Source organism: Crinia signifera, chromosome 1, assembly GCF_055691185.1.
Source record: "Crinia signifera chromosome 1, ASM5569118v1, whole genome shotgun sequence".
Classification (NCBI taxonomy): domain Eukaryota; kingdom Metazoa; phylum Chordata; class Amphibia; order Anura; family Myobatrachidae; genus Crinia; species Crinia signifera.
The window spans coordinates 102,688,421-102,714,552 of record NC_139217.1 but is presented as its reverse complement, the minus strand read 5'-3'; the positions used below and the strand labels follow the sequence as shown (position 1 = coordinate 102,714,552).

Here is a 26,132-nt window from a genome sequence, read left to right as displayed (position 1 = left end):
CACTGTCTCATCCTGGAGGACAAACCTTGCTCTACCCAGCTCTATCCTGGGCCCCTGGAGGATCCACTCTACCATGTCGTAGCGTCGCCCTTGTTCTATGCTGAAGCCATGGTGGACAGATAGAAGCCTTTATCATGGTAGGATCATGTGGCACATAGGTGTGTTAATGTTATTGTGAAATGTAGTGCAGTGCAGTCATGTACTTCAGCATGGGCAGGGTGGGGCTGTAGTGATTCATTGTGGAGTATAGGAATATATAGTGTAGTGATGTAGTGCGGAGTATAGGGTATAGAGCATAGTGAGATGTTGTTCATATGTGTGAGGACTTAAATTCAGGAAAATGGGAGCACAGTCTAAGGACCAGTGGCAGAATGGCCCGCGGGAGAGCGCATCACAACGCACAACACCCTCGCACCCTGTATGGGCACCTTAAGAAGGGAGTTCTATTTCACATGGGATATTGCTATGGGCAACCAATCAGATCTACTTATTTATTTATCACTTTTTAGAAGATAATAGATAGCATCTGATTGGTTGCCAATAGCAACATCTCCCCATAAGCTGCTTCCAGCCCTCATGATAGTGTGGCAGATTGCAAAGGACAGCTCTTATCGGGGAGGGCATAGATTGGGAATATAATAGTGTGCCAAGTGCAGCGAGGCACTGTGCCAGAAGCATGGTGTGCGCAGTGATTGGACGTGGTACACTTATACAGCGTCCATGTTGCCATAGACAACGAAAACTTGAAAAACTCACATCGCCCTTATTCAAGTCAACCATGCCTATGTCGACCATAAGCGCGCGTCGACTTTTTGTCAATGTCGACCTTGGGTATGTCAACTGTTTAAAGGTGTCTACCTAGTGACTGTCGACCTAGACCATACCATTTACACCGCAGACCTATGAGACACCACTTCTACTTCAGATGTTTGCATTGCTGTAACTTACAAAGCATTTGTCATTCCACAGCACACAGCTGTCATCCCATGTCATTCAATGAGCAACGCATCTTACTAATAAGTGTATAGAAGATATTTTTTAAATATAGCCAAAGCTGACTGCCATCATAATATATAATTGCCATTCCTTTTCAGTCTAACCCACAGCCCAGCAGGCTTGAATCATTCTTCAATCATATCTTTGTAGTCCTAATAATAACAGTTGGATCTGAAGGCAGTCAGCATTACGTTGCATGGTGACTATCCCTGCAGGAAGTGTGTGGAATGGGAACCGGCCTGCGCAAGGCATTGTATATATTTTTGCATTTGTTTCACCGAGCTGTAGATAAGTTTCTCTTCGGCAGCAGCCAGAAGTCTGAGTCTATTCTATGTATGCTGTGTACGTTGCAGAGTTTATATGTAGAGTGAAAGTGGGAGGGGCTTGCTGGGAAAGGGGTGGGGCGAGTGTAACCTTGCAATGAATGTAACGCACTGGGAGTCTGGGACACAGCAGCCTGTACTGTACACACACATTGGCAGCAGGTAGTGGCTGCACACTTTGCTGTTTGCTGTTCACACGTACAGAATCCCCAGGCACATAGCCGCAGTGTGCACACAGTAGACACACATCATGATGAACGGATTCCCTCCCGAGGACTTACACCGGGACAGTGCCGGAGAGGTCACCTCCCCTCCAGCTGCCGCAGCAGCAGCCACCCCGGTCCCTGCCGTCGCTCTGGGTCCCCTGAACGGGCAGCTGTGCTGCCTGCGGGACGAAGGGGAGAGGTGCCCCCGGCCTGCGGGCAATGCCAGCTTCAGCAAACGGATCCAGAAGAGCATTTCCCAGAAGAAGGTGAAGATTGACCTGGACAAAACAGTAAGTGATCCTGGCACTGCCCCTCCCCTCCTGCCATCACTCTGCCCGGTGCCCCTGACAGCCCACAGCCCCACTCATGCAGTGCTGCAGCTTGGTGTGTTATGGTGTATTAGGTTGTGCAGTGTGGGAGAGCACCAGATCCGCACAGCAGGAGTTGTGCTGACACTGCTGCACAATAACACACACTCGCTACTTTGTCACACAGCTGCTTCCCAACTTCTGTGCTTGCTGCTGCTGCTGCTGCGTGTGGATGTTGTTGCTGTGTGCGCACAATAACACTCCCCCTCCTCTCCCTGTGGCTGGCAGTCTGTGTAGTATGCTAATCAGGGCAGTGTGTGGCTGTGTGCTGTACACAGGCAGCTGCTTGGTTCTCCTTTGTTGTGAGTCTGCTGGGAGACGGACATTAGCATGGTGACTGCATGTCACACTGCTGTATGTGTGTTGTGGTGCTTGGGACAGAGGGAGGGGGCACTGTGCTTTGGTTCCCTGCCTCAGTCAGTGGCGTGCTGCAGTCTGGCATTGTTGCTGCCGCCAGTGTGCTCTGCTTGTTGCTGCAGGGAGGAAGTGAGGGCAGAATAACAGCAGAGAGTACGTGCATGCACACTGCCCGCACTGTACTTAGTGCACGCTCACCGCGCAGCTGCTGCACACAGACAACTCGCACAGGCTTGTTGTGTCTATAGTCCGTGTCATGTTACAGCCAGGCCCTGTGTGTACACTACAGTGCAGGCTACTAGTATGTGTTTGTGCACTGACTGCCATGTTTGCTGACACGTGGGGAACACTACAGTACATACTGACTGCCATGAGCTTTGTTTTCCTTCTTCCAAACTCCGGGATTGTATCTGCTGTACTCCCCTATGGATTGCTGGGATTTGCAGTCCTTTGTTTGGAGGACAACTGCTGTGGGTATTAGGTTATGCCTTTGTGTTGCTGCAGGACTGGTTTCATTGCCTGCTGCTCCTGTGGCTGTGGGGCTGGCTCTGGCTTTGTCTTTATCTCCTACTGACATTGTTTTCATGGTCATTTTGTATCAGCAACCGTAAATAGATCCTATACATTATCGGGAACTTGTCTGCACTGTGAGGGAAGCTTTACTTTTCAATTGTAGCAACAACAACAAAAAATACTTTAGTTACTACAAAATAATGTGTGGAACTATATAATTAATACTAAAGCAATTACTGTATAAAGGTCAATGCTAAATGTGTCTACTAATAATGAAACTATTAAACAAATACTCCTCCATGACAGTGTAACCAGTCCTCTGTACTTCCATTACAGATAGCTTGTTATTCAGTAGGTCTATTGTATGATCAGTACAGTATATCATAAGCCTCATGCGACTCCATTTATCTTGTGATGTGGAGACGTAGATCTGTTGTGTACAAACAAGGTTTAACAAAGTGTGACAGTGATCCGTGCAATTTAATCAGACACATGTATGGCTTTGCTGTGACTGCTTCCTCATTATGCAGAGTGTTGGAAACTACATGTGTCATTCCTGCAGAAGGCACTGATTGTTATGGCTATGATGACTTAAAGCTTTCGCTAGACAGCAACATGCTCATTTACAATGCACATCAAGCCCACATTTAGTTTGTGAAGAAGGTGGATTTTCCAGTTCTTTGTATAATTGTAATTACTTTAAATGTCTTTATTAGCATATTAGGGAGGTATTTATCAAAGCATTGAGACAAAGTTGCCAGAGCTGATTGGTACTTTATTGGTACTTTATTTCTCACAATTGTATCTCTCTCCATGCTTTGATAAATAAGCCCTTAGTGTTAATGCATGTTATGAGTAGAACATTTGAATGATCCTATATTATAAATGGCTAATGTTGCTCCTCATCCCTATGGGCGGAATTCAGGGGTTATGCATGTCCGCAGCCACTAAAGATCACCCGTGTGTGTGTGTGTGTGTGTTATCCCGCTGACATTACTGTTATGATGTTCCATCACTGGTAACTAGTATGAGTGTTCTGGTTTAAAGGTATAGGGCCAGATGCACTAAGCTTCAAAAGTGATAAAATGAAGAGTGATAAACAACCAACCAATCAGCTCCTGCCTGACATTTTTCAAGCACAGGCAGGTATTCAATGCCGTGGGCGAGCGGCAACAACGAGCAGGGCTTCCTGCTCGCTGTCACCACTCACCCTGTCAGTATTCAACGCACCCCCTTCATACGCCAATTCCCCCTCGCTCCATTTTTTGAGTGAGGGAGAATTTGTGTATGCGGCTCCAGAAGCAGCGAGACTCGCGGCTAAATACAGCGGGATCGCTGCATTAGCCGCAGGTCTCGTTGTTTGGGGGAATCCTCGCCGTCCTGTGACGGCGAGGATTTCCCCAGAACGTTGACTAGGGCGAGCGGCTGGTGAGGGGTTAAACAGCGAGGATCGCTGGTTTTCTGCAATCCTCGCTGTTTAACCCCCCATTCAATGCGGCCGGAGAGGGGGTTAAACAGCGAGGATTGCAGAAAACCAGCGATCCTCGCTGTTTAACACCCTCTCCGGCCGCATTGAATACCTGCCATAGTCTGTGACATGGCAGGTAGGAGCTGATTGGCTGGCTGCTTATCACTCTCCATTTTATCACTTTTGAAACTTAGTGCATCTGTCCATAGTATGGTAAGCCCATAGTATAATACTACTAACAGTCTTCAAGTCTGTTACCATAAACTAGCAATCTACAGCCCCAATTGGTCAGTGAAATATAACAGGCTGAGCAACCAGAATTACCTATTCCGTTCACTTTTTTTGGTTGGGTTCGGCAAACACCATACACTGCCTAATTCTATTTATTTTTTTCCTCATCAAACTGCAGAATTATTGATTGCTGATATATGGGCCCCATAACACCATAATATTTAAAACCCAAAAACTCATCAGGACTTAGGCTGGGTATTATTATTATTTTTTATTTATAATGCACAAGTGGATGTCACACAATAAAACGATACCGGTTACACAGAACTAATATAACAGTAGAGGTGTGTACACACGTACAGATTTATCTGTCCGATCTATCTGGTGGGAACAAAAACCTGGAAATGTATGGGAGCCTATGACAATCAAAAATTTCCACCCAAATGCAGGAAAAAATAAAAAAATCTATGCTTTGATAAATTTGTTATATCAGAATGATTTAAACAATTTATCTGACTGATCACTGTCGGTTTTCAAGCATTTGGGAACAATTTTTTGATTGTCATTTGCTCTCATACATTTCCAGGTTTGGTACTCTTTACCTATCACGGCGCCCACGATCTCCATCGCGGGCGTCGTGGGTAAAGAAATCGCGGTGATCGCGGCCAGTACATTAACGGCCGTGACGCGATGCCCGCGATCACCGCGATTTCCCATAGGGTTCAATGTTAAATTTAGTGCTGCCCGCGATTTTACATTCAATGCTTCAATGGCCGCGATTTGGCCATAGGAATCAATGTTGAATGGGCTACAGAGCCCAAATAGGCACAATTAACACTTAAATGTCCCCCCAAATTTGTAACGCCACCCCACGATCCACGCCAACCCGAAGCGTGGCGAGCGCAGCGAGCCCGCGAGGGGCGGCAGTACGCGTCCTCCGACCTTTTCATACCCCCACTATCCACGTCGGCGTGGAGTTGAGAATAGAATAGTGTGGCGAGCGCAGCGAGCCACCGAGCCCGAAGCGTGGCGAGCGCACGCGGATACCTTCACAGGTAAACGTGGCCCTACGCGGGCTTCACAGGTATCCACGTCCCCTCGCTGTGCTCGCCACGCTTCGGGCTCGCCACACTATTCTATTCTCAACTCCACGCCGACGTGGATAGTGGGGGTATGAAAAGGTCGGAGGACGCGTCACGCCGCCCCTCGCGGGCTCGCTGCGCTCGCCACGCTTCGGGTTGGCGTGGATCGTGGGATGGCGTTACAAATTTGTGGGGACATTTAAGTGTTAATTGTGCCTATTTGGGCTCTGTAGCCCATTTAACATTGATTCCTATGGCCAAATCGCGGCCATTGAAGCATTGAATGTAAAATCGCGGGCAGCACTAAATTTAACATTGAACCCTATGGGAAATCGCGGTGATCGCAGGCATCGCGTCGCGGCTGTTAATGTACTGGCCGCGATGCCCGCGATGGGCGCCCAACTAAGTAAAGAGTACCCCAGGTTTTTGTTTAGTTTTATAACAAGTAGCAAGACAATTCTCAGTACACAATACAGCTGAGATATAAGGAATTGATGTCGTTGTCCTGGGGCAGGTTATCCCAGGAAGAGATGAATGATAACAAGTGAGAAGAGATGCTGTTAAAGACGGTCGCGGGGTTAAGGCCCCCATACATTAGTCCGACTTGTCCTAAGGCAAAGTCAGACCTGATTTCCCCGACAGCTCCCCGAGAGGGGTCATACACAATTAGGCACTTGATGTGCCAAGTTTTGCATGCGATTTATCCCATGCAACTCCTGGAGAGCTGCTGGGGGGGTGGTGGACACAGAGGCAGCAGACGGGGGATGCTGGCAAGGGGAACAGAGAGCCAGGCAGGGGAAGCAGGGAGCCAAGCTGCACGTTAAAAAAAAAAAGCCCATAAAAATGAATGGGAAGCCCAAGGACCTTACAGTCTAGAACAGGCTTTCCCAACCACGGTCCTCAAGGCACACCAACACTGCAGGTTTTAGTGATATCCAGGCTTCAGCACAGATGGTTTAATAAGAATCACTCAGGTACTAATTAAGTCACCTGTGCTCAAGCCTGGATATCTACAAAACTGCACTGTTGGTGTGCCTTGAGGACCGTGGTTGGGAAAGCCTGGTCTAGAAGGTAGGGGGAGGAGGCAACATGAGGTGCAGTCACGGAGGCCTGAAGACAGTAAGTGAGCATGGCAGGGATTGCAAGGACATGAGGCAGCAGCAGAGGCCAGCCTGGCCTCGCTACTTAGTTATGCAGAAGGATACACATTGATGAACACGTGTCTTTTCTGTGCTCATTTCAAGCTTTGCTATGTCGGGGAGAGGTTAATAAAGCGAGTGAGCTCATTCTTGTGAAAGTGGGCCGTGTGGGCATAGCCCTGCATGGGATGCAGTGACCAGGGTAAAGGAGAGGTGATGGTCATTGGCCGACCGGAGAGGGTGGGAGGCAGATATATTGCCAGCTTACTTGGTTGCCTGATATATCATTATGTGACCGGCCAGTGTGCATGTGAATAGGTATATTTAACCCTACGTCCAACGTCTATTCAGGCTCAACAGCCCTAGCGGTAGTAGCAGATCCAATGGTGAGCCACTTTAGAATAAGAACATTAACATCGTTAAACATTCAATGTAGACCATTTTTGAATGTAAAAAAAATACAATCAATTAAAAATGTCAACCAGACTGTTTAAATTGGAAAAAAAAAAAAAATTGGAATGCCAATGGTTAAAGATTTCAGTGCATCATGCTGAGTACAGTTATCACCCACACACCTGTACCAGGAACCAGCGGTAATTGAATGGTCATGCATAGAGTTGTGACAGTCACGATGGACTGGACAGTGTGTATGGAGAGTCACTGTCTGATCTGTCCAGAGATATAGCTGCAGGTCAGTTCATCTGCAAATATAGCTACTAGTGTGTGTGTGTGTGTATGGGCACACACTGGCCGATATCAGACAGGCAATTGAACGGCCTATATCACTAGACCATCGGTCAGTGTGTATCAGGGATATGCATGGGCAAAACCATGCTGAACTGCAGATGTAACATGTGCAGAAAGAGTAGATTTATTGTTACGCTTAGAAAAGATGCAAAAATCACCCCGTATGTATGCCTCCTTAAGATGAATACACACTGTAAGATTATCTTTCCAATCTGACTTGATCATTTCTGAGAGCAAATGACAATTGGCCGTTTGATCCCAAACATGCAAAACCTACAAAAAAACAATTCAGGCAAATTAGTTAAATACAATCATGCAAAATACTGTTATTGGCCATTTTCTGGCTTTTGGGAGGAAATTGGTGATTGTAATGTGTTCCCAGACATTACCAGATTGGTTTGTATTTTATAGGCCCTCATCCACTAGTGAGATGTGTCTCAGCAATCAACTGGATGCATTTTGGTTGCAATATGGGCGGGACCTTCCTGGGGGACAGGATCGCATATGATATGCTCATGCGGTCCTTTTGTGTGCAATGTATCTCATGCAATCTTATCCGGGCTTAACGGGCTGCGACAGATATTTGTGGCAGCCAGTAAGAACTGCGACTGCGATGCGAGGGGAATGGGTGCGCACCTGGCATCGTATTCGCCCAGAAAAGCACATGTGCCAGTTTTCATGCGATCTGTTGCAGAAAAGCGTCGCAGTCGCATGAAAACAGTCAATATCGCAGTAGTGAATGGGGGTCTTGGCTCTCACAATTTATCTTGAGCCATGAGTTTATTTGCTCCATTAAACACATAAAAAAAATGTAACTAAAATATCTATATTATTATTATTACACTAAAAATAACTGAAAGCATGTATGGTTTGTTTGTTGTACATGCCACAAAGAAATAGTTTGTGGTTCTTGTAGGATTTTACTAGTAGGTTTCCATAGATTTAAAAAAAACAATTGCACTTGATTTTTTTTCTTTTAGTTATTTTTGCCACCTTGATTTAAATGTTTGCAATGTGTAGTTATACAGGTTGAGTATCCCGTATCCAAAATGCTCGGGACCAGGAGAATTTTGGATAACGGATTATTCCGTATTTCGGAATATTTTAATATTTCAATTATGTATTTTGAAGTATCTTGCATGTATGCTGTATAAACACATAAAATACACACAAATATATTTTATTACCCCATAAAATACACACAAATATATTTTATTTGTTCAAAAAACAAGGTTTCAAAACATGAAACAAAATTTGTGTACTATCTCAGATATTGAATTTGAATGCCAAGCAATCATTTTCTTGCACATATATAGTGCCAGTTACATATCATGCCCTCAGTAGTGCTGTTACAAATGTCCCCAGTGAGTTTTTAGCAAAAAAAATATTTTTTTATTCACTTTCTGGAATGTATGGTTTTCGGAATAATTTGGATAACGGATACTCGGATACGGGATACTCAACCTGTATTAGTCGTCTAACAAATATTACCTTTTTTTTTTTTAAATAAATTAAACAAACAAACCTTTAAATGACATAGCCAGCCATTTTTGGATTTTTTTTTCAAACTTTACAATTTCAGTTATTGCTTGGTGATCACTCTTTCAACTGAAGGGTCCCTTGTCATTTTTGGTGCTACAGTTGGGGAGATACAGGGACTTCTTTTTTTTCCCTTCTTTTTCACAAAACTGCTGTCTGCACCCATGCATGCCCCCATTTTCAGAATCTGTCTTACTGCATGCCTTGACACCTTAATGTTATGGAGCTTCAAGCCTGAGCGGAGAGGCCTTGAGAGCAGGAAGCCGGGACAGCACCCTGCTATTAATGAACAGAACTGGGAGAATAGAGACACAGCTAAATGCTGTGCTCTGGATCGAATAGCTGTGGTTAATCCTCCAGGAGCAGTATGTGGAGGCCCTTACACGGAAAGTTTGTACCTTTTTAAATGTAGCTCTTGGCTGCAAGTAATATGTGGGACTTGTCGTCTTCAGTTTCAGGATAAACACAGGTGTCATTGTCAGTTCAGGTGGGAGGGGCCAGGGAGAAGAGCAAGAAGGTCGCAAACAGCATCAGTGATACTGTCGCATAAGGTGAACTGGTGGCACTGTGTAGAATGTGAGATACTTGTGTATTAGCACGGCGCCTGTTACGTAGTTAGCGTCCCTGTCAGAATCAGCGTAGTGTTCTCGACCTGTGTAGTTAGCGTAGTCAGTCAGAAGTCAGCCCGAAGCGTGGCGAGCGGAAGTGTTACGCGTCCCCCGACCTGTTCATACCCCCACTATCCACGTCGGCATGGAGTTGATTTCATAAAGTGTGGCGAGCAGATTACTTTACATGTATTCCGCATCCCCTTGCGGGGCTCGCTGCGCTCTCCACACTTTATAAAACCAACTCCACGCCGACATATATAGTGGGGGTATGAACAGGTCAGGGGACGCGTAACATGTCCCCTCACGGGGCTCACTACGGCTGGCGTGGATAGTGGGGGTTTGAAAAAGAGGCATTTGCCAGTATGTAACATGGAGCACTGGCAAATGCCTCCTTTATTGTGCATAAGATGCACTTGCGCCCGCATACCCCATTTGTGCACGAGACGCACATGCTACCGAACCCCCTCCCTGAAGCGGACATGGGCAGGGTTGCCATACCCTGCCGCAATGATTTCTGAGATGCACCTGCAAAGACCTCCAACAACCCTAGCGCTAGTAGCAGATCCAGTGGTGAGCCACTTTACAATAAGAACATGAACATCGTTCCAACATTCAATGTAGACCATTTTTGAATAAAAACTGTTTTTTCATTTAATTTAAACCAGACTATTTGAATTGAAAAAAAATATTTGTACTGCAAGAGGTTAATAATTAATGTGAATTTGACATTGCAAGCATATAAATTTTACAATAACAAAATTGATAGGGACCGACATGGTATTTTACCTGGGGCCCCCACAAGCCTTAATCAGGCCCTGGCATTCACCCACATATGCACAAGCACAAATACTTTTTTGTGGTTGCATGGAAGGTAAAAAAGCTATGCCACTTGTAACATGAATGTCATTATCACTCATTTAAGGGGAATCACAATAGGTTGCATTGCTGTACAAAGTACATATAAAAGCAAAAAAACAAGCATTGCAGGACATAAATTGCATTCAAAAGTACAATACAAAAAGGGAAGCCTGTGTAGAACCTGCAGAGGGGGTAGCAGAAGAAGTGAAGCAGGAGATAAGAATGAGCTGTGTAGCTGTATAGGCCAAAAGTAAACTTGGTATACTGAGCCAGATTCAGTAAATTTTACATTTATATTGTTTTCTGCAGGGTAAATACTGGCTGCTTTTGCATGTAGCTGACAGATGTTGGACAGCTTTATTTTTACACTGCAATTTAGATTTTATTTTGACCACACCCCACACAATGTACTTACAATGTAACAGGTATTGACAGATCATATGTGCAGCATATAAGATCATAGGATTTATCTTGTGACCGGCGGGAATGCACATCGGATCGTAATCGTGCCGAAACACCTCACGATGTGCACAAAAAAACATACAATGCATCGTAAGAGCAATTGTATGGCCAGCTTAATAGCACTGTTTATCATGCAGTGATATTGTCTTCCTAGGAGTTATAACAGATTATCGTCATTTAGGGTGAGATGTACTAAGCCTTGAAAAGTGATAAAATGGACAGTGATAAACCACCAACCAATCAGCTCCTACCTGTCATTTTTCAGACACAGCCTGTGACATGGCAGTTACAAGCTGATTGGCTGGCTATTTATCACTCTCCATTTTATCACTTTTTAAGCTTAGTACATCTGGCCCCTATTCTTTGATTTTTGGAAGGCCTCTCCAGAGAAATCAATGATTTATTGAGCTGATAGCTTGACAGTCAAAAGGTGCCTCAAATGGTCAATATGCAAAGGATTGACGGGGTCAAACAGTTGATAGGGTAAAATTATTAATATACACTATGGAATAGCACATTGGGCAGATTTATTAAGCTTTAAAAAGAGATAAACGCGATGGTCATCGAGTGATAAACAACCAGTCAATCGGCCCACAACTGCCATGTAATTTGAAAAATGACAGTTAGGAGCGTATTGGCTGGATGGTTATCACTCTTTATCACCCTCGTGTTTATCTCTTTATAGCCCTCGTGTTTATCATGCAGTTCGTCAACGAGCTCCTTAGTCATCTCTGCATTCAGCTACATTTTGCCTATGTCTTTGACAATAAAGAGCACATTGTTCAGTGTGCATGCTCCCAATGATATATGCATTGATAGCCACTCCTCTGATACTCCCAATCCTCTGTTTCTAACTATATACACAACAAGCCGAGGCAGCTCCTCTGAGCCAAGCATTTTCTACTGACCCCCAATGTATCTCATCTAGTTCAAAATGCATGAGATGGGCTAAAGCAGTGGTTCTCAACCTTGGGTCCTCAGGGACCCCCAACAGTGCACGTTTTCCAGGTCACAGGTGAAATAATAAGCTCCGCCTGTGATCTTTTAAAATGTGCCAGTGAGTAATTAGTGCACCAGTGTTTCTGTGAGGTTACCTGGAAAACATGCACCGTTGGGGTTTTCTAAGGACCGAGGTTGAGAACCACTGGGCTAAAGCACCGTGTGTTTTGAACTAGATGGGATACAATCTACTTCAAAAAGTACAGGCAGCACATACTTTATGTGCTGTGTGCGGGAGCGCACATCTCATCACACCTGTACATCGCACCGTTTATGGGCGGCATTACTCAGATTTCTACATAACAGACTATTTATCAGGAGGAGAAAATCGTAATCGGTTTGTCCCAGTGTAATGGGCAGACATCATAAAAATGGGGTCTCTGTTCCTGAGCACATTAGGCAAGGTATGCGGTCATAAAGGTCAACAGTGCCTAAGGTGTCATTAGGTCCACCACTATTTGTCGACTCAATCAATTGGCCGACATGAAAATTATCGACATGGTAAAAAGGAGGACGTGGGCAATAGGTTGATATGGAAATGTCAACGTAGAAAAAGGTTGACATGAGTTTTTCATGATTTCGTTTTTAAAACCGACTAGTTGAAACATCCTAGTGCGCATAGAGCAGGGATGGGGAACCTTCGGCCCTCCAGCTGTTGTTGAACTATACATCCCAGCATGCCCTGCTACAGTTTTGCTATTTGGCCATACTAAAACTGTTGCAGGGCATGCTGGGATGTGTAGTTCAACAACATCTGGAGGCCGAAGGTTCTCCATCCTTGGCAGCCAGGCACTGTGCCAACGAGCCATGCAAGGGATGTGGTACACTTATACACAGTCTATGTCAACCTGTGTCCACGTAGGCACAAAAATGTTAAAAACTTGTGCTGACCTTTTGACTATGTGAAGCTAATGTATGTCTACCTTTTCATGTGTCGATCAAATGACGGTCGACCAATAGTGGTTGACCTAATGACTGTCGACCTAGTTAGTGTCAAACTAATGACCCCATACCAACAAAGAGATAGCTTGAAGAGGCAGCTCGGTATGTTGGGCACATGGATGTGGGGTGCTTGTACAATGGGGGTGACTCGTGTGTGTGCACTATTCCACCCTGGGTAATCCTACGTGGTGCACCAAGATGGCTGCCTCTATGTTTGTGTGGGATACGGTCACTAGGTGTACAAGCATTGGGTCGACATGCAGTATGGTCAACATGGGTTAGGTCATCAGGGTCATTAGGTTGACCGGGTTATTAGGTCGACATGGGGTTTTAAAAAAAATTGGGGAGCCTACATGTGCTGACAGGCAGTATTTCATGTCCTACTATCCACTAGGGCAGGCATTCCCAACCACGGTCCTCAAGGCACACCAACAGTGCAGGTTTTGTAGCTATCCAGGCTTGAGCACAGGTGACTTAATTAGTATCTGAGGGATTCTGATTAAACCATCTGTGCTGAAGCCTGGATATCACTAAAACCTGCACTGTTGGTGTGCCTTGAGGACCGTGGTTGGGAAAGCCTGCACTAGGGCGTGGTGGGAGAATAAAATAGTGTGCCTTAAGCATGGGCAGCGAGCCATGCGAGGGGATGCGGTGCTACGTTTCAGTGTCCATGTCGACTGTGTGAAATTCGGGAAAAAAAATGTGAAAAATCCCATGTCGACCATGTTATGACCATGTCGACCTTCAGTCATGTCGACCTAATGCTAAAGTAAAACTTACTTACTGACACTGTGTGTCAGTAAGTATGGCTGATGCTCCTCTGCCCAAACCTGCACTGGTCATGGCAGCTCTCAGGTCCACTAGTCAGGACTGCCATGATAAATCTGCTATAATGATATGAGGTTAGAGTGCTGTGTGGTATCTGTAGACTTGCACACGGCAGGTATTCATTCTAGTGGGGAGGCAATTATCTGATGACAGGAATCTGCTAAATCGCACAGTAGTGATCAGGTCTGAATAACCCCCAACGTTATAATTGATATTAACTGATTAATATTAATGTTTATATAGCACAGGCACATTGTGCAGCTTTTTAAATTTAGGTCAAATGGTAAGAAATGTAGAATTGTCAGCGGGGAAGATACAATTCAGTGCAAGGTCCAGCGGGATCTTAGTGACTAAAACATCAATGCACCTTAGAGACGCAAGCAAAACTAGTTGGTTGGTACAGTACTGTATTCAGAGATATGGGAGGAAGCACATTATTACTGTCTCCTACAGGACCTGTCATTTAATTAGATCAAAGTGCTGGCAAGCTGCAGAGTATGAATTAAATTTGATATATGAGGATGATTGCTATACATATTGCTAGAGCCAGACTACAGTGGCATTCGATCTATTCAACATACTATTTTCGGACTTTAGGAAACATTTTGAAAGTTGGAAAAGACTCAGATCAACCGTTATTTCCTAAATTTAGCTGCAGTTTCTGCAAATGCCGATTCGGCTTTTCAAAACAGCCAGTATTGATTAGGTGCTGGCTGAGATGCCTGAATATACATACCACCTTGTTTTTCTAGGACTGTCCTGTTACCCTGCCTGTGGGCTGCAGTGTCTAGTAAGGGGGAATTGTTGCATAGCAGAACAGGTGAATAGATGTCACGCGTTGCATATGGCATCTATACTATACCTCAGGTTTGATGCATCTCTGCAAATGTCCCTGGCCAGCAAGCGAGGGCAGTTTTCACAGCTTAGACGTGAGGAGGAAACGGGTGAGGAACCGGTAGGAGGAATGAGATGCTGTGTCAGGGTGTGGGAAGGTGCATGCATAAGGGGTTTGGGGTGCAGTGGGGTGACTGTGGTGTGTTGGGTAGCAGGGGGTGTGTGATGGGAAGCAGGGGGCGTAGAGTGGGGTGGCTGAGTCGGTGTGTGTGAGGGGAAGCAGGGGGCATAGAGTAAGGTAGCTGAGGTAGCAGGTGTGTGATGGGTAGCGGGGGCATAGAGTGGGGTGGCTGAGTTGGTGTTTGTGTGATGGGGAGCAGGGGGCATAGAGTAAGGTAGCTGAGGTAGCAGGTGTGTGATGGGTAGCAGGGGGCATAGAGTGGGGTGGCTGAGTCGGTGTGTGATGGGGAGCAGGGGGCATAGAGTAAGGTAGCTGAGGTAGCAGGTGTGTGATGGGTAGCAGGGGGCATAGAGTAAGGTAGCTGAGGTAGCAGGTGTGTGATGGGTAGCAGGGGGCATAGAGTAAGGTAGCTGAGGTAGCAGGTGTGTGATGGGTAGCAGGGGGCATAGAGTAAGGTAGCTGAGGTAGCAGGTGTGTGATGGGTAGCAGGGGGCATAGAGTAAGGTAGCTGAGGTAGCAGGTGTGTGATGGGTAGCAGGGGACATAGAGTGGGGTGGCTGAGTTGGTGTTTGTGTGATGGGGAGCAGGGGGCATAGAGTAAGGTAGCAGGTGTGTGATGGGTAACAGGGGGCATAGAGTGGGGTGGCTGAGTTGGTGTTTGTGTGATGGGGAGCAGGGGGCATAGAGTAAGGTATCTGAGGTAGCAGGTGTGTGATGGGTAGCAGGGGGCATGCAATAGGACACAATTTCAAATTACAACAGAAAAACTTTCTCATTAAGGGTAATATTTTTACTGTTTGTGAAATTGGAGAAACTGATTTAAAACCCAGAATCCAAATGATTCCCTCAAATTTACCATTTCATTTTAAACGAGTCCAGTTCCCGATAACCGTTTGCTTTGTCATGGCCATAAATACAGCACAAGGTCAAACACTTAAAATGTAGACCTATGTGGGGAATGTTTTTCCCATGGCCAACTTCATGTGGCCCTTTCATGTATTACATAAAAAAAAAAAAACTTTCATGCCTGAAGGAAAAACAACAAATGTGGTCTATAAAGAAATTTCCCCTCATTTCTTTTTTTTTTTTTTTTTACAAACATCACTGTTACAAAAAATAAAAATAATGATTACCCGTGTGAAGCAGGTGCGGTCTCTAATCCTCTTATAATGAAACTCTGTTTGTACTCCTAGAACAACTTTTGTAACTTGTACTATTCATATAAATGTACTGCCTTATATGTTATATTTAGAACAGTTCCATGTCTAATATCCTTGGTGTTATTGTCATTCTATATTTGTAACACAATATATTTTGCATTATTATTTACTTAGGCCAGACATCTTTATATTTGCGATTTCCACAAGAACTTAATTCAAAGTGTAAGAAACAGACGAAAAAGGAAGGGTAGCGATGATGACGAAGGTGACTCTCCGGTTCATGATGGCGATACCCCAGAGGTACATTTTATTGATTAGGTTTTTTTCTTTAATAAACCCATGCTCACACCTGTCTGCCTTTCAATTACATGTCTGTGTACAAATTTGTCTACACTGGGCCTGATTCAGGTGCAGAAGTTCGAAAATACAATCCAGAAATGTACGCACTCCTGGTGCAGTGCCCATAAAAATGTCAAACTACGATTGCAACCCTAAAAGGATGTGATCAGCTGTGGGGGCAGCAACACAGCGCTTAGGGCAGGCATGTCCAAACTATGGCCCTCCAGCTGTTGTAAAACTACAAGTCCCAACATGCCTTGCCACAGTTTTTCTATTAGGGAATGGTAAAACTGTGGCAAGGCATGCTGGGATGTGTAGTTTCACAACAGCTGGAGGGCCATGGTTTGGACATGCTTGGCTTAGGGGCATGATCCGGACAACACAGGGGTGTTAGGGGCGTCTTCAGGGCGGCTGTGTGGGCAGGGGGCTACCCTTACTGCTGCAACTGCAGCCATTTCCTGTGATAACATTGAAGGGAGGACTTTACATGCTGGGTACCCTTGCCACTATCCTGTTCTGAGTGCAGGCATTATCCTGTGATCACTTATGCTGCTTTTAGATGGCAAATGCCGGGTCGCACTCGGGATTAGTGTCCCTGGAGTGACCCGACATTTGCAGTAAATGTAGCTCTCAGCGACCCAGCTTATTGTCGAGTCGCTGACGTCATCTGGGGGATGTGGCAAAGCGGCAGCGCATTAGACGTGGGGGAGAAGGCAGCACTTCTATGGGTAGGGGAGAAGGCAGCACTTCTATGGAGGAGCTAGCAGCAGCACCCTGCTACCTCCTTCATAGCAGTGAACGGGACCTGGGTTGCTCCACCCAGGTTACCTGTTCACGCTGGGTAGAACCCTTCTTTTTACCCGGGTCGGATTGCGGGACCTGGCATTTTTCAAATGGCCCTTTCACACCGCACATTGACCTGGGTCGACCCGTCAATATTTATGCGGTGTAAAAGGGGTTATAGTGGAATGGAGTAAATCATGAGTTCAATTCCCAGTCATTGTCCATCTGTCTGAAGTATGTAGATTCTACCCATGTTTTGCCTACCACACTTCAAAAACACACTGATTGACTTTCATATAACCTCCAGCATGTGATCCGGGGGGATGAACAGTACAATGCCACGCACCATATGAAAACTTATGCTGCCCATACACTTGTGCAACTGGATTTGATCCCACATCGAAGTGCGACGTCCATCGAACCCGATCGCATCTTGTGGTGCTAAAGTGCCCCCTTTACAGCACCCGATGTCGTATGCCATATTGAGATGGCACATCGGGTGCTGGAAGAGGGCGGGCAGAGGGCGGCGTTATGTAGCGCAAGAAGTAGCGCTAGCGGGCGGCAGGGGTCAATCAGCGGTGGCGGCAGAAGTGTTTAAAACACTGGGCAGCTCTCTGATTGGCTGAGGTAGCTCAGCCAATCAGAGGGCTGCCCGGTTTTTAAACAATTCTGCGCCACAGTATCGCTAGCAGGCGGCGGTGATCAGCAGTGGTGGCAGAAGTGTTTAAACACTGGACAGCCCTCTGATTGGCTGTGCTATCTCAGCCAATCAGAAGGCTGCCCAGTGTTTAAACACTTCTGCCGCCACCGCTGACAGACCCCCGCCACCCGCTAGCGCTACAATGCTGCCGTCTCCCATGGTGCCAGTGGTCCCTCCCGCCCCCTCTCCCCATCCCCACACCGCTGAAAAAGCATTCCCTCCGCCCCCCCACCAGTGGATTGCATTTGAGCATCGCATGTGGTTAAAAACCACCTGCGATTGCTCCTGCAATTCGAGAAATATTATGTGCAACACATAAGATCTTGAGACCCAACATTTGACTGGCATGCCCGCGCATCGCGTCGAATGGTACACATTTTGTGCATACAATCATTCGATTTATCAGCCAAATGTGGTCGAAATCGAATGATTGCATGTAATATCTCACAATTGTATGGGCAGCATTACATATGCAAAGCAATGCCTCTCCAGTCTCCCATCCCCCTGCTGCCATAAAAGCAGAGGATGAGTGGGAGCCACAGGTAGGAAACATTTCTGAGGCCCCTCATCTTCGGGCCTGTAGCACACCTTCTGTAGTTATGGCTATGGCACAAAGCAATGAAGCGCCAATTTTCTCGGTTAAATTATTCTCCTTCCACGTGAACGCATTCCCAAATGCTATGCAAGCAAATAACGTCTATGTAACTAAGATGTAGCTTGTTTTATTTTCAACTTATATTAAATTTATTTTATTAATTATCGCAAATTTTTCAATTAACCCTTCCATTTCCTAATGACATAACTCTGGTGATAGAATCTCAAGGTTCCACAAAGCTGTATTCCTGCCAGCACCAAGAATGATTACTTCTTGTGACTAAGAAGTCTGGAAGAATCCGTCCCCACTACGTGCAGATCTTTAAAGCAGATTAGATTGCTGCCTGGCCTCGGTGACAGCTGTCTAATAAGCTTAATGCACTGAACTGTGTATGCAATCAAAATGTATCCAAAATGTTGCATCAGGAGACGTTACCATTACCGGCGTTGGCATGGGTGAATTTTATGGAAAGGGAAGGTTTTCAGTGTGGAACACCTATAGTTCTGTTACACCTTTTCACACCAGGAATGCAGAGACAAACCTGGGAATTAAATTCCAGGGACATTCCCTGGTTGGGACCCATTCACACATGCTTTTGAAGCAGGGACAACGCGGGTTGGTACCTTTCACACTAAATCCGGGATGAACCCTGCATTTCTATGAGTATATCATTGAAAATTGCCTTTGTTTAGGCCCACATTAAGATGATTGATTATTAATAATTAAGACACAAAACATTTGTAGTGTCTCAGCCTTTGTTTACTTGTATAAAACAAATGAAGAAGCATATAAAGCATAAAACCAGGCGCCGGATCTCCTCTTCCCCTCTAATTCTTAAAAGCTCCCTCACCTTCTCATTTGGCCAAGACCATACTTGCCTACTTTTATCTTCACCTTTCCGGGAGAAGCCCGGAGAGGCAACACATCAGGGGGGCGGGAGCAAGGCTGACAGCACTTGGCCCCGCCCCCCATGACGAAAACTTCCGTGATTCGCGGGCTGAGAGGGAGGGGGCGTGGCTTAAATGACGCGAAATGCCGCGATCGCGTCATTTAAGCCCCGCCCCCTCCCCGCGTACCCGTGATTTCATGTAATTTTAACCAGCGGGCAAGGATGGAGCGGGGCAAATCCCAGAATGCGGGAGACTTGCCCACCTTCCCGGGGGGCCGGGAGAAGGACCCGATTTCCGGGAGGCTCCCGGCCATTCCGGGAGGGTAGGCAAGCCTGGCCAAGACATTGCACACATTGCAGACTTTCAGGGGTTAAAACGCACTGCTGGGTACTGCTGTGCCACAGAACATGCACAGTGTCTCCCTGCACACTCTATGATGCCTCTGGGCGTGTCTGTGAGCATCTACAACAACAGGAAGTTGTCCTGCTAGCCAATCAGCATTAGCTGACATCAGCAGAGGCAACACGGGAAGGATGGACATGTTCCTGCACCTTTCACACCAGCCAGTAGTCCGGGAAGGGCCCGGGAGCAACCCTGCTACCTAGCAGGGATGAAAAGCTGGCAAATTTTCCCAGGAATTTGTCCCTGGAACCTTTCACACCAGCGCTAGTCGCGGGTTGTTCCCGGACCCAAACCAGGAATTTAGGCTTGTGTTAAGGGGTATGATTTAGGGGAGGAGGATTCACCAAAAAAATTAGCTGCATCCATAAAAAAAAAAAACCCATTGTGTTTGTTTTTCCTTCAGTAATAAGCTCTACAGTGTCTACAACATGGGGAAAAGGTTGACACATGAAATGGGACATGTTTTTCATATTTGTTTGGTGTCAGTGTTGACACCTGAGCATGTGGATCCCCTATTAATGTACATCATCCCCTCCCACTTTATCATTCTGACTGCAGTCCAGATGGATGGTCAAGTATGAAACTTGACCATCCATACAAAAAAAACCCTCATGAATATCTTATATGTCGACAACTGTCATGTCTACCTTTTTGTTTGTGTTGATCTTTTGTCTATTTTGACCTAGATCAACCTAACATCCAGATCCCTGTGCATAATATAACCTTTTAGCTTTTATTGGTGTATAACATGGCTTCTAGTATTTTCATCTAGTAATGTACAGGTTACAATCATTTTATGTAATATTTGCTAGAGGGAGTTGGGCAGGCTTGCAGCACCTTGTACAACAACTTGGTTTTTATGGGCTGCAGCAGGGCCACTATGATGTCAATTGCACCAAGCCCTCTGATTGGCCACAATACTGGGGATGTGCTTGGCATCCTGGAGTGCAGGAGAGAGTTCAGGAATCTCCTGGACATTCTGGAAAGAGCAGTGCAAATTAGAGGGAATAGATATCACTACAGAATTAATAAAGCAGGTGACAGCTTCATATTAAATTAATTGAAGGCAGCTCTTTTTGTGGGCCAATATCCCTGAGCATGCAGTCAGTCAGCTGCCTCGGATTTTGCTCCTAGTCTCAGGACAACGTGAACTGTTATTAAATAAATAAGTTCTCATTCTTGCCAGACTGAAATGGGAGAAGCCTCTAGCACCAGAATTGTATGTTCAACTAGCCTGTTCCAGGCCTATAATGTTAGAAAAGCAGACATTACAACTATGATATCTGATATTTTCTGAATGCTTTTGTGGTTTGGGTTCAGGCGGTCACTATGAGCAATAACGACATTTGTAATGGTATCATAGAGTCAGAAACGATAAAAACAATCCTTGCTGTAACTTGTTTGCGGAGGAAATGACTATCTATATGCTAAATCCCTTTGTCATTTTCCAGGTAGACCTTTTCCAGTTACAAGTGAACACTCTCAGAAGATATAAGCGGCATTTCAAACTGCAAGCAAGGCCTGGTCTGAACAAAGCGCAGCTTGTTGAAGTAAGTAGCCATATATGGAATTTGGGAATGTTGAACTCTCAGCTACACAATTTATTAATAATGTTTCATAAATGATTTTATTCTGATTACATTTGCCACTTACTTACTCTTATGTAGCATTGTTGTTTATAGAGTAGTGAAATTTCAAGATAAGAACTGCCATTTGTACTGATACTGTAGGTATACACCCAACTGTACAGTCTCCACGCAGCTCCTTATTATGGTGCCCATAACTAATACCCCTTTTACACCAAAATCCCTGGTCAGACCCTGGTCTTTGAACATGGGAGTTTCCAGGGTTGGACCCAGCTTCATACCCCATTTACACAGCACTGTGACCCAGGTCGGACCCAGGTCTGCACCGTTTACACTGAACCTGGGTCAGCACTGCTTTTCCCTATGGATGACATTAAAAATGTCCATTTTAGGATAAACTGCCATCCAACTTTCCCTCAATGATTTAAAATAAAAATTAAAAGACATGACAAGTTAGCACTGAAAAATGTTTTTTATTATTATTTAGTAAAATATTTTTCAAAAAGTTTTATTCACTGCTCAAGCACACATAGCGGTATAAAAGTGCAGCATCACCCATGTGCTCTCCCCAGCCCCTTCCACTGCAGCAGCAGACCGAATCTCCCATGTGCTCCCCCCCCCCAAAAAAAAAATAATAATAATAATTATAATAATAATATAAATTATACTGCATCCAATTATCCAATTATGATTTCTGTGTGCACTGCCCGTATCCTTCCTGGCTGCTGTCTTTTGCCACTGCAGCGCACTGTGGAAAGGCGTCCAGCACTTCTGGTATCCTTTCAGCACTACCCAGATGTCCCAACCTGGGTTGGTACCATTTACACCGCCCACGACCCAGGTCCAACCAGTGTTCAACAATGGTCAGGACCTGGGTAGGAGACCAGTGTTACTGGACCTGGGTTGACCCTTTTTACACCAACGCTGACCTGGGTCCGACCTGGGTTATTTCTTGGTGTAAAAGGGGTATAACTGAGCACAGCTGTTTAGATGGGGGTAGGGATAACTTTTTGTTCAGCCTTCTCAACTGGGCTATTCTTATGCTGGGTAAACACTGAGCAATATATTGTTCATCCAGCTGATTGGAAGAAATATATTGGTGGTCAGGGGGAATAGATTTCGACAGTCGGAAAGTCCATGGATTGGCGAAAACTTCAACCGATAGTCGAGAGCGGACATGGTATCCATAATCCTGTTTTAAAGGTATTGATGGCATATACCATTTCCGGCAAAACATTATCCACTAAACATCATCTCTTAGACAAAAGTATAAACTGAGTGTGAGAGACAGAAGGGCATTGAGGGTGGTTGTGGACAAGAATAAGAAGTGAACTCCTGAGTGACTACTGAGGTGAATTCCCATGTTCCAAACCCTGTGTCTACAAGAACAGTGAGAACAGAACTCCTCAAGTATGATATTCATGGACAGAGGGAGTAAATTAACACTCGTAAATCATGGGCAGCCGAATAACGGAAGACTGTCATTGGTTGTCTTTCAACCCTTTCCCAACCGAACGATGAGTTTACGTGTGGAGAACACAGAGAGCGTTTTTATTCTTAGGAGGGTATTCAATGTTGGGTCACGACTGTCGGGCCGGCCCGATGGCCGTGACCTTATCTCGGTCTGCTCAATTTTGCAGGTGGAATTCAATGTCCCACCTCCCGAGCATCAAGAAGGGGGCGCGGCCATGAGAAGCATCCGGGAATCGGCGAGCTGCGGCCAGGAGCTTGTCAATTACCTCTTGGCAGAACGTGCCCGACTGCTTGTGAAGTCAGGCACGTTCTGCCGAGATCCCTGTTGAATGCCACCATTTCCCCCCGTCGGGAATGGCGGCGGGAGATTGAATATCCCCCTATATGTATTCTTAAAAACATAAAAAAATATATATATATAAATATATAATATATATAAATCTAGATGTATTTATGTACTCTTTTTTCTCATTTAGATAATTGGCGGTCATTTCCGGACACTTCCAGTGAATGAAAAGGACACACTGACATATTTCATTTGCTCGGTAAAGAATGAGAAAAATAAAGGGGATCACAAGACAGATGGAATTCTTCATTAGAGAAGTTCCATCGATATTTTATGAACATTCACATCTGCTGGAGGTCTCCACAAGCTTTGGAAAGAATGGATGCCCCTAAATAAAAATAACTGTTATTTTAGTGATCTCTGTGGAAGTTGTAATTAATGTAACATCAGAGGTTTAACTTTGTTTCCTGAACCTAATTTATAGGGATATTCTTTTTGTTGTTGTGCATGACATTGACTACTATAACCTGACAAGAATGTGCTCATCAGATTTAAGTCAAGCAATAAGACCATATACTTATTTATGTAAAGCTAATAACAAAGAAGTTATATCTGGTAAGAACAGGTTTTGTAGCCTAATAAATATACTTATGTAAGCAGTATACTGTCCAAAACAATTATGTAAGTGTCCTGCAAAGGAACAGGGGTGATGTATATTCTAAACCAACAATATACAGGGTATACAGTGTGAGCGGTGTCATTGCACATGGACTTGGGGATGGCACAGTCAATGGTCGTCCGACATTGATTCTGGCTGCAATGGCACACTGCAGACAGTGTATCTGCTGCAGTACCACCCGGAGCATTCATTGGATGCACCTTTTGTCTTTTACAGCTGCCTGAAGTGTCCTCAGGACTCTCTGGGCAGTGCTAGGATGTCATAAGTTCAGGGGCAGAGCTGGCAAAGGGTGCCTTGCTGCTGGCATTTTATGTTACACAATAAGGGGGTATTCAATCTCAGGCGCCAGGGGAAATAGCGGCCACCGCCTATTCAATGCTGCTGTTTCCGAGAGCATTAAATGCAGATTCCGACAAAACAGATCCTACTTTAATACAAGTCAGAACTATTTTGTCTGAATTTTCCCCGGATTGTCAAATTCACAGATGTCTTTCAACAATTCGCTGCCGTTTTCGCCGACATGCCCACTTTCGAACACTCGACAGCCGGAATATTGTATTCCGTCTGTCGTGTTTCAGTTGAGTCAGGTGATAATGGCCCCGGATTCCGACTGTCGGGGCGTTCCAACAGTCGCAATCCGGGATTGAATGCCGCCCTTACCCCTGGCGGAAATAGTGTCCGAGATTGAATACCCCCCATAGTGTGTTAGCTTTCTGTGGGCACTGCTGGGTGCTGAATTATACTGCATTATTCTTGGACAAAATCACTATGTAAATAGACGATGAGCAGACTGTTGTGGAGAATTCATTTTGTATTTAATGTAGTATGTTGTGAACCTACATTGCACTTTTTAGGACTTCACATCAGTTTAAAAATTATTTTCTGTATACATGTACAATAATGTTATCCCTAAAACAATATGGTTGGGGGAAATATCTTCACTTTCACATACCCAGCATGACCTACAGTATTTCAATTGATACTGACCAAGTTTAGGTTGTTGCTGTATTTTCACATATAACACATGTCATGTTACTAATGTTTGACTGAATAAATATGCTTTCAGTAGTTTTAGAATGATTTCATGTATTGATGCTATAGATTGCACAGATCCCTCATACGATGGCCTTTAGCAGTTGCACTTTCCTTTTTCTGGGGATTTTTTGTCTCTTTATATTTTGTTGGCATGTACTGGTTAATGTTAGTGACTGAAATCTCTGGATCACCCTGAATGTATAATATTGTAATGGCTTTAATAAACAAAAAATGCTTGTGCTGTGTTTTTGTGTTAACAAACTGAAAATGATTAGTATTGTTTATTGCATCAATAAATCAACAAATGTTCTATAGAAAACTTGCACTTTGGATAATTGTGTTCATAAAACTTATGACATTCTGGATTTTATAGAAAAAAACAAACAGGTGAGTAAACCAAAATGAACCTTAACCTTCCTGATCTTCTCTTTTGGGTCTATGGAGAATGTTCTGAGTATTCCCTGTTGTCTATATCATTATACAAGTTTTATGTTCCACCCAGGAAAGTGTGCACCACTCCCAATGAGTAAAAGGGTAATTTGTTGTAACTTTCAAATATAGATGGCAATGTGGAGATGTTGCCTAAGCCAATAAATCAGCTTCTACTATCATTGTCTAGATCACATTAGATAACTGCGCTTTCCCCAGAGTTGCAGAAATATCAATTGTGGTAGGGGGGGATTTTAACACTGTTGCTGACCCTTCTTTGGGTAAGTCCCCTTTATAGTATATTCATATTCCACCCATACAATCCAACTCACCAGCTGACTGATCCTTGGCATATTCTAAATCCTTCTGACTATTAGGGTTATTTACTAAAGTGTGGGTTTTTAGAAGTGAAGATGTTCCCTTAACAACCAATCAGATTTTTACTTATCATTTATATCAAGCATGTCCAAGCTGTGGCCCTCCAGCTGTTGTGAAACTACACTTCCCAGCATGCCTTGCCATAGTTTTAGCATTCCCTAATAGCAAAACTGTGGCAAGGCATGATGGGGCTTCTAGTTTCACAACACCTGGAGGGCCATAGTTTGGACATGTCTGATTTATATGGTGAGGAAGTAATGGCCCTCATCCATTCCTCCCCCTTACTACCTCCCCACCTGACTCTTGCCCCTCCCACCTGCTCCACTACTTATGAATTAAAGATAATAATAATAATAATAATAAAATCTAGCACTTTCTAGAAGATAAAAACTAGAGCCACATGTAGTAGTGTATGAGTTTGGCGGCCATGTGGGATTCCTTGTAAATGATTGCCCTTTGAAAAAAATGGCTGAGTTCGGCCAGCATCCCACACGGCTGCTGCTGACACTGGGGAAGATTTATTAAGTCTTACAAAGAAATAAACACAGGGGTGATAAACAGTGATGTATGTTCAGCCAATCAGCTCTTATCTGTCAGGTTATAGGCTGTGTTTGGCTGTTAGTAGCTGATTGGCTGGATGTTTATCACCCTCACGTTTATCTCTTTTTAAGGCTTCATACATCTGCCCCACTATTACATCTGGCCCCTAGAAT

General features: G+C 44.7%; 1 protein-coding gene across 1 annotated transcript; it reads left to right on the top strand.

Moving 5' to 3' along the window:
• The first annotated feature begins 1,420 nt into the window (after nucleotides 1-1,420).
• On the top strand, nucleotides 1,421-24,857 carry SAP30 (Sin3A associated protein 30). The gene is made up of 4 exons (XM_083170875.1): nucleotides 1,421-1,815; nucleotides 16,019-16,144; nucleotides 21,005-21,103; nucleotides 23,089-24,857. Exons 1-4 carry the CDS (start codon nucleotides 1,570-1,572, stop codon nucleotides 23,209-23,211), a joined length of 594 nt encoding a protein of 197 aa, XP_083027001.1. The 5' UTR covers nucleotides 1,421-1,569; the 3' UTR covers nucleotides 23,212-24,857.
• The last annotated feature ends 1,275 nt before the right edge of the window (nucleotides 24,858-26,132 follow it).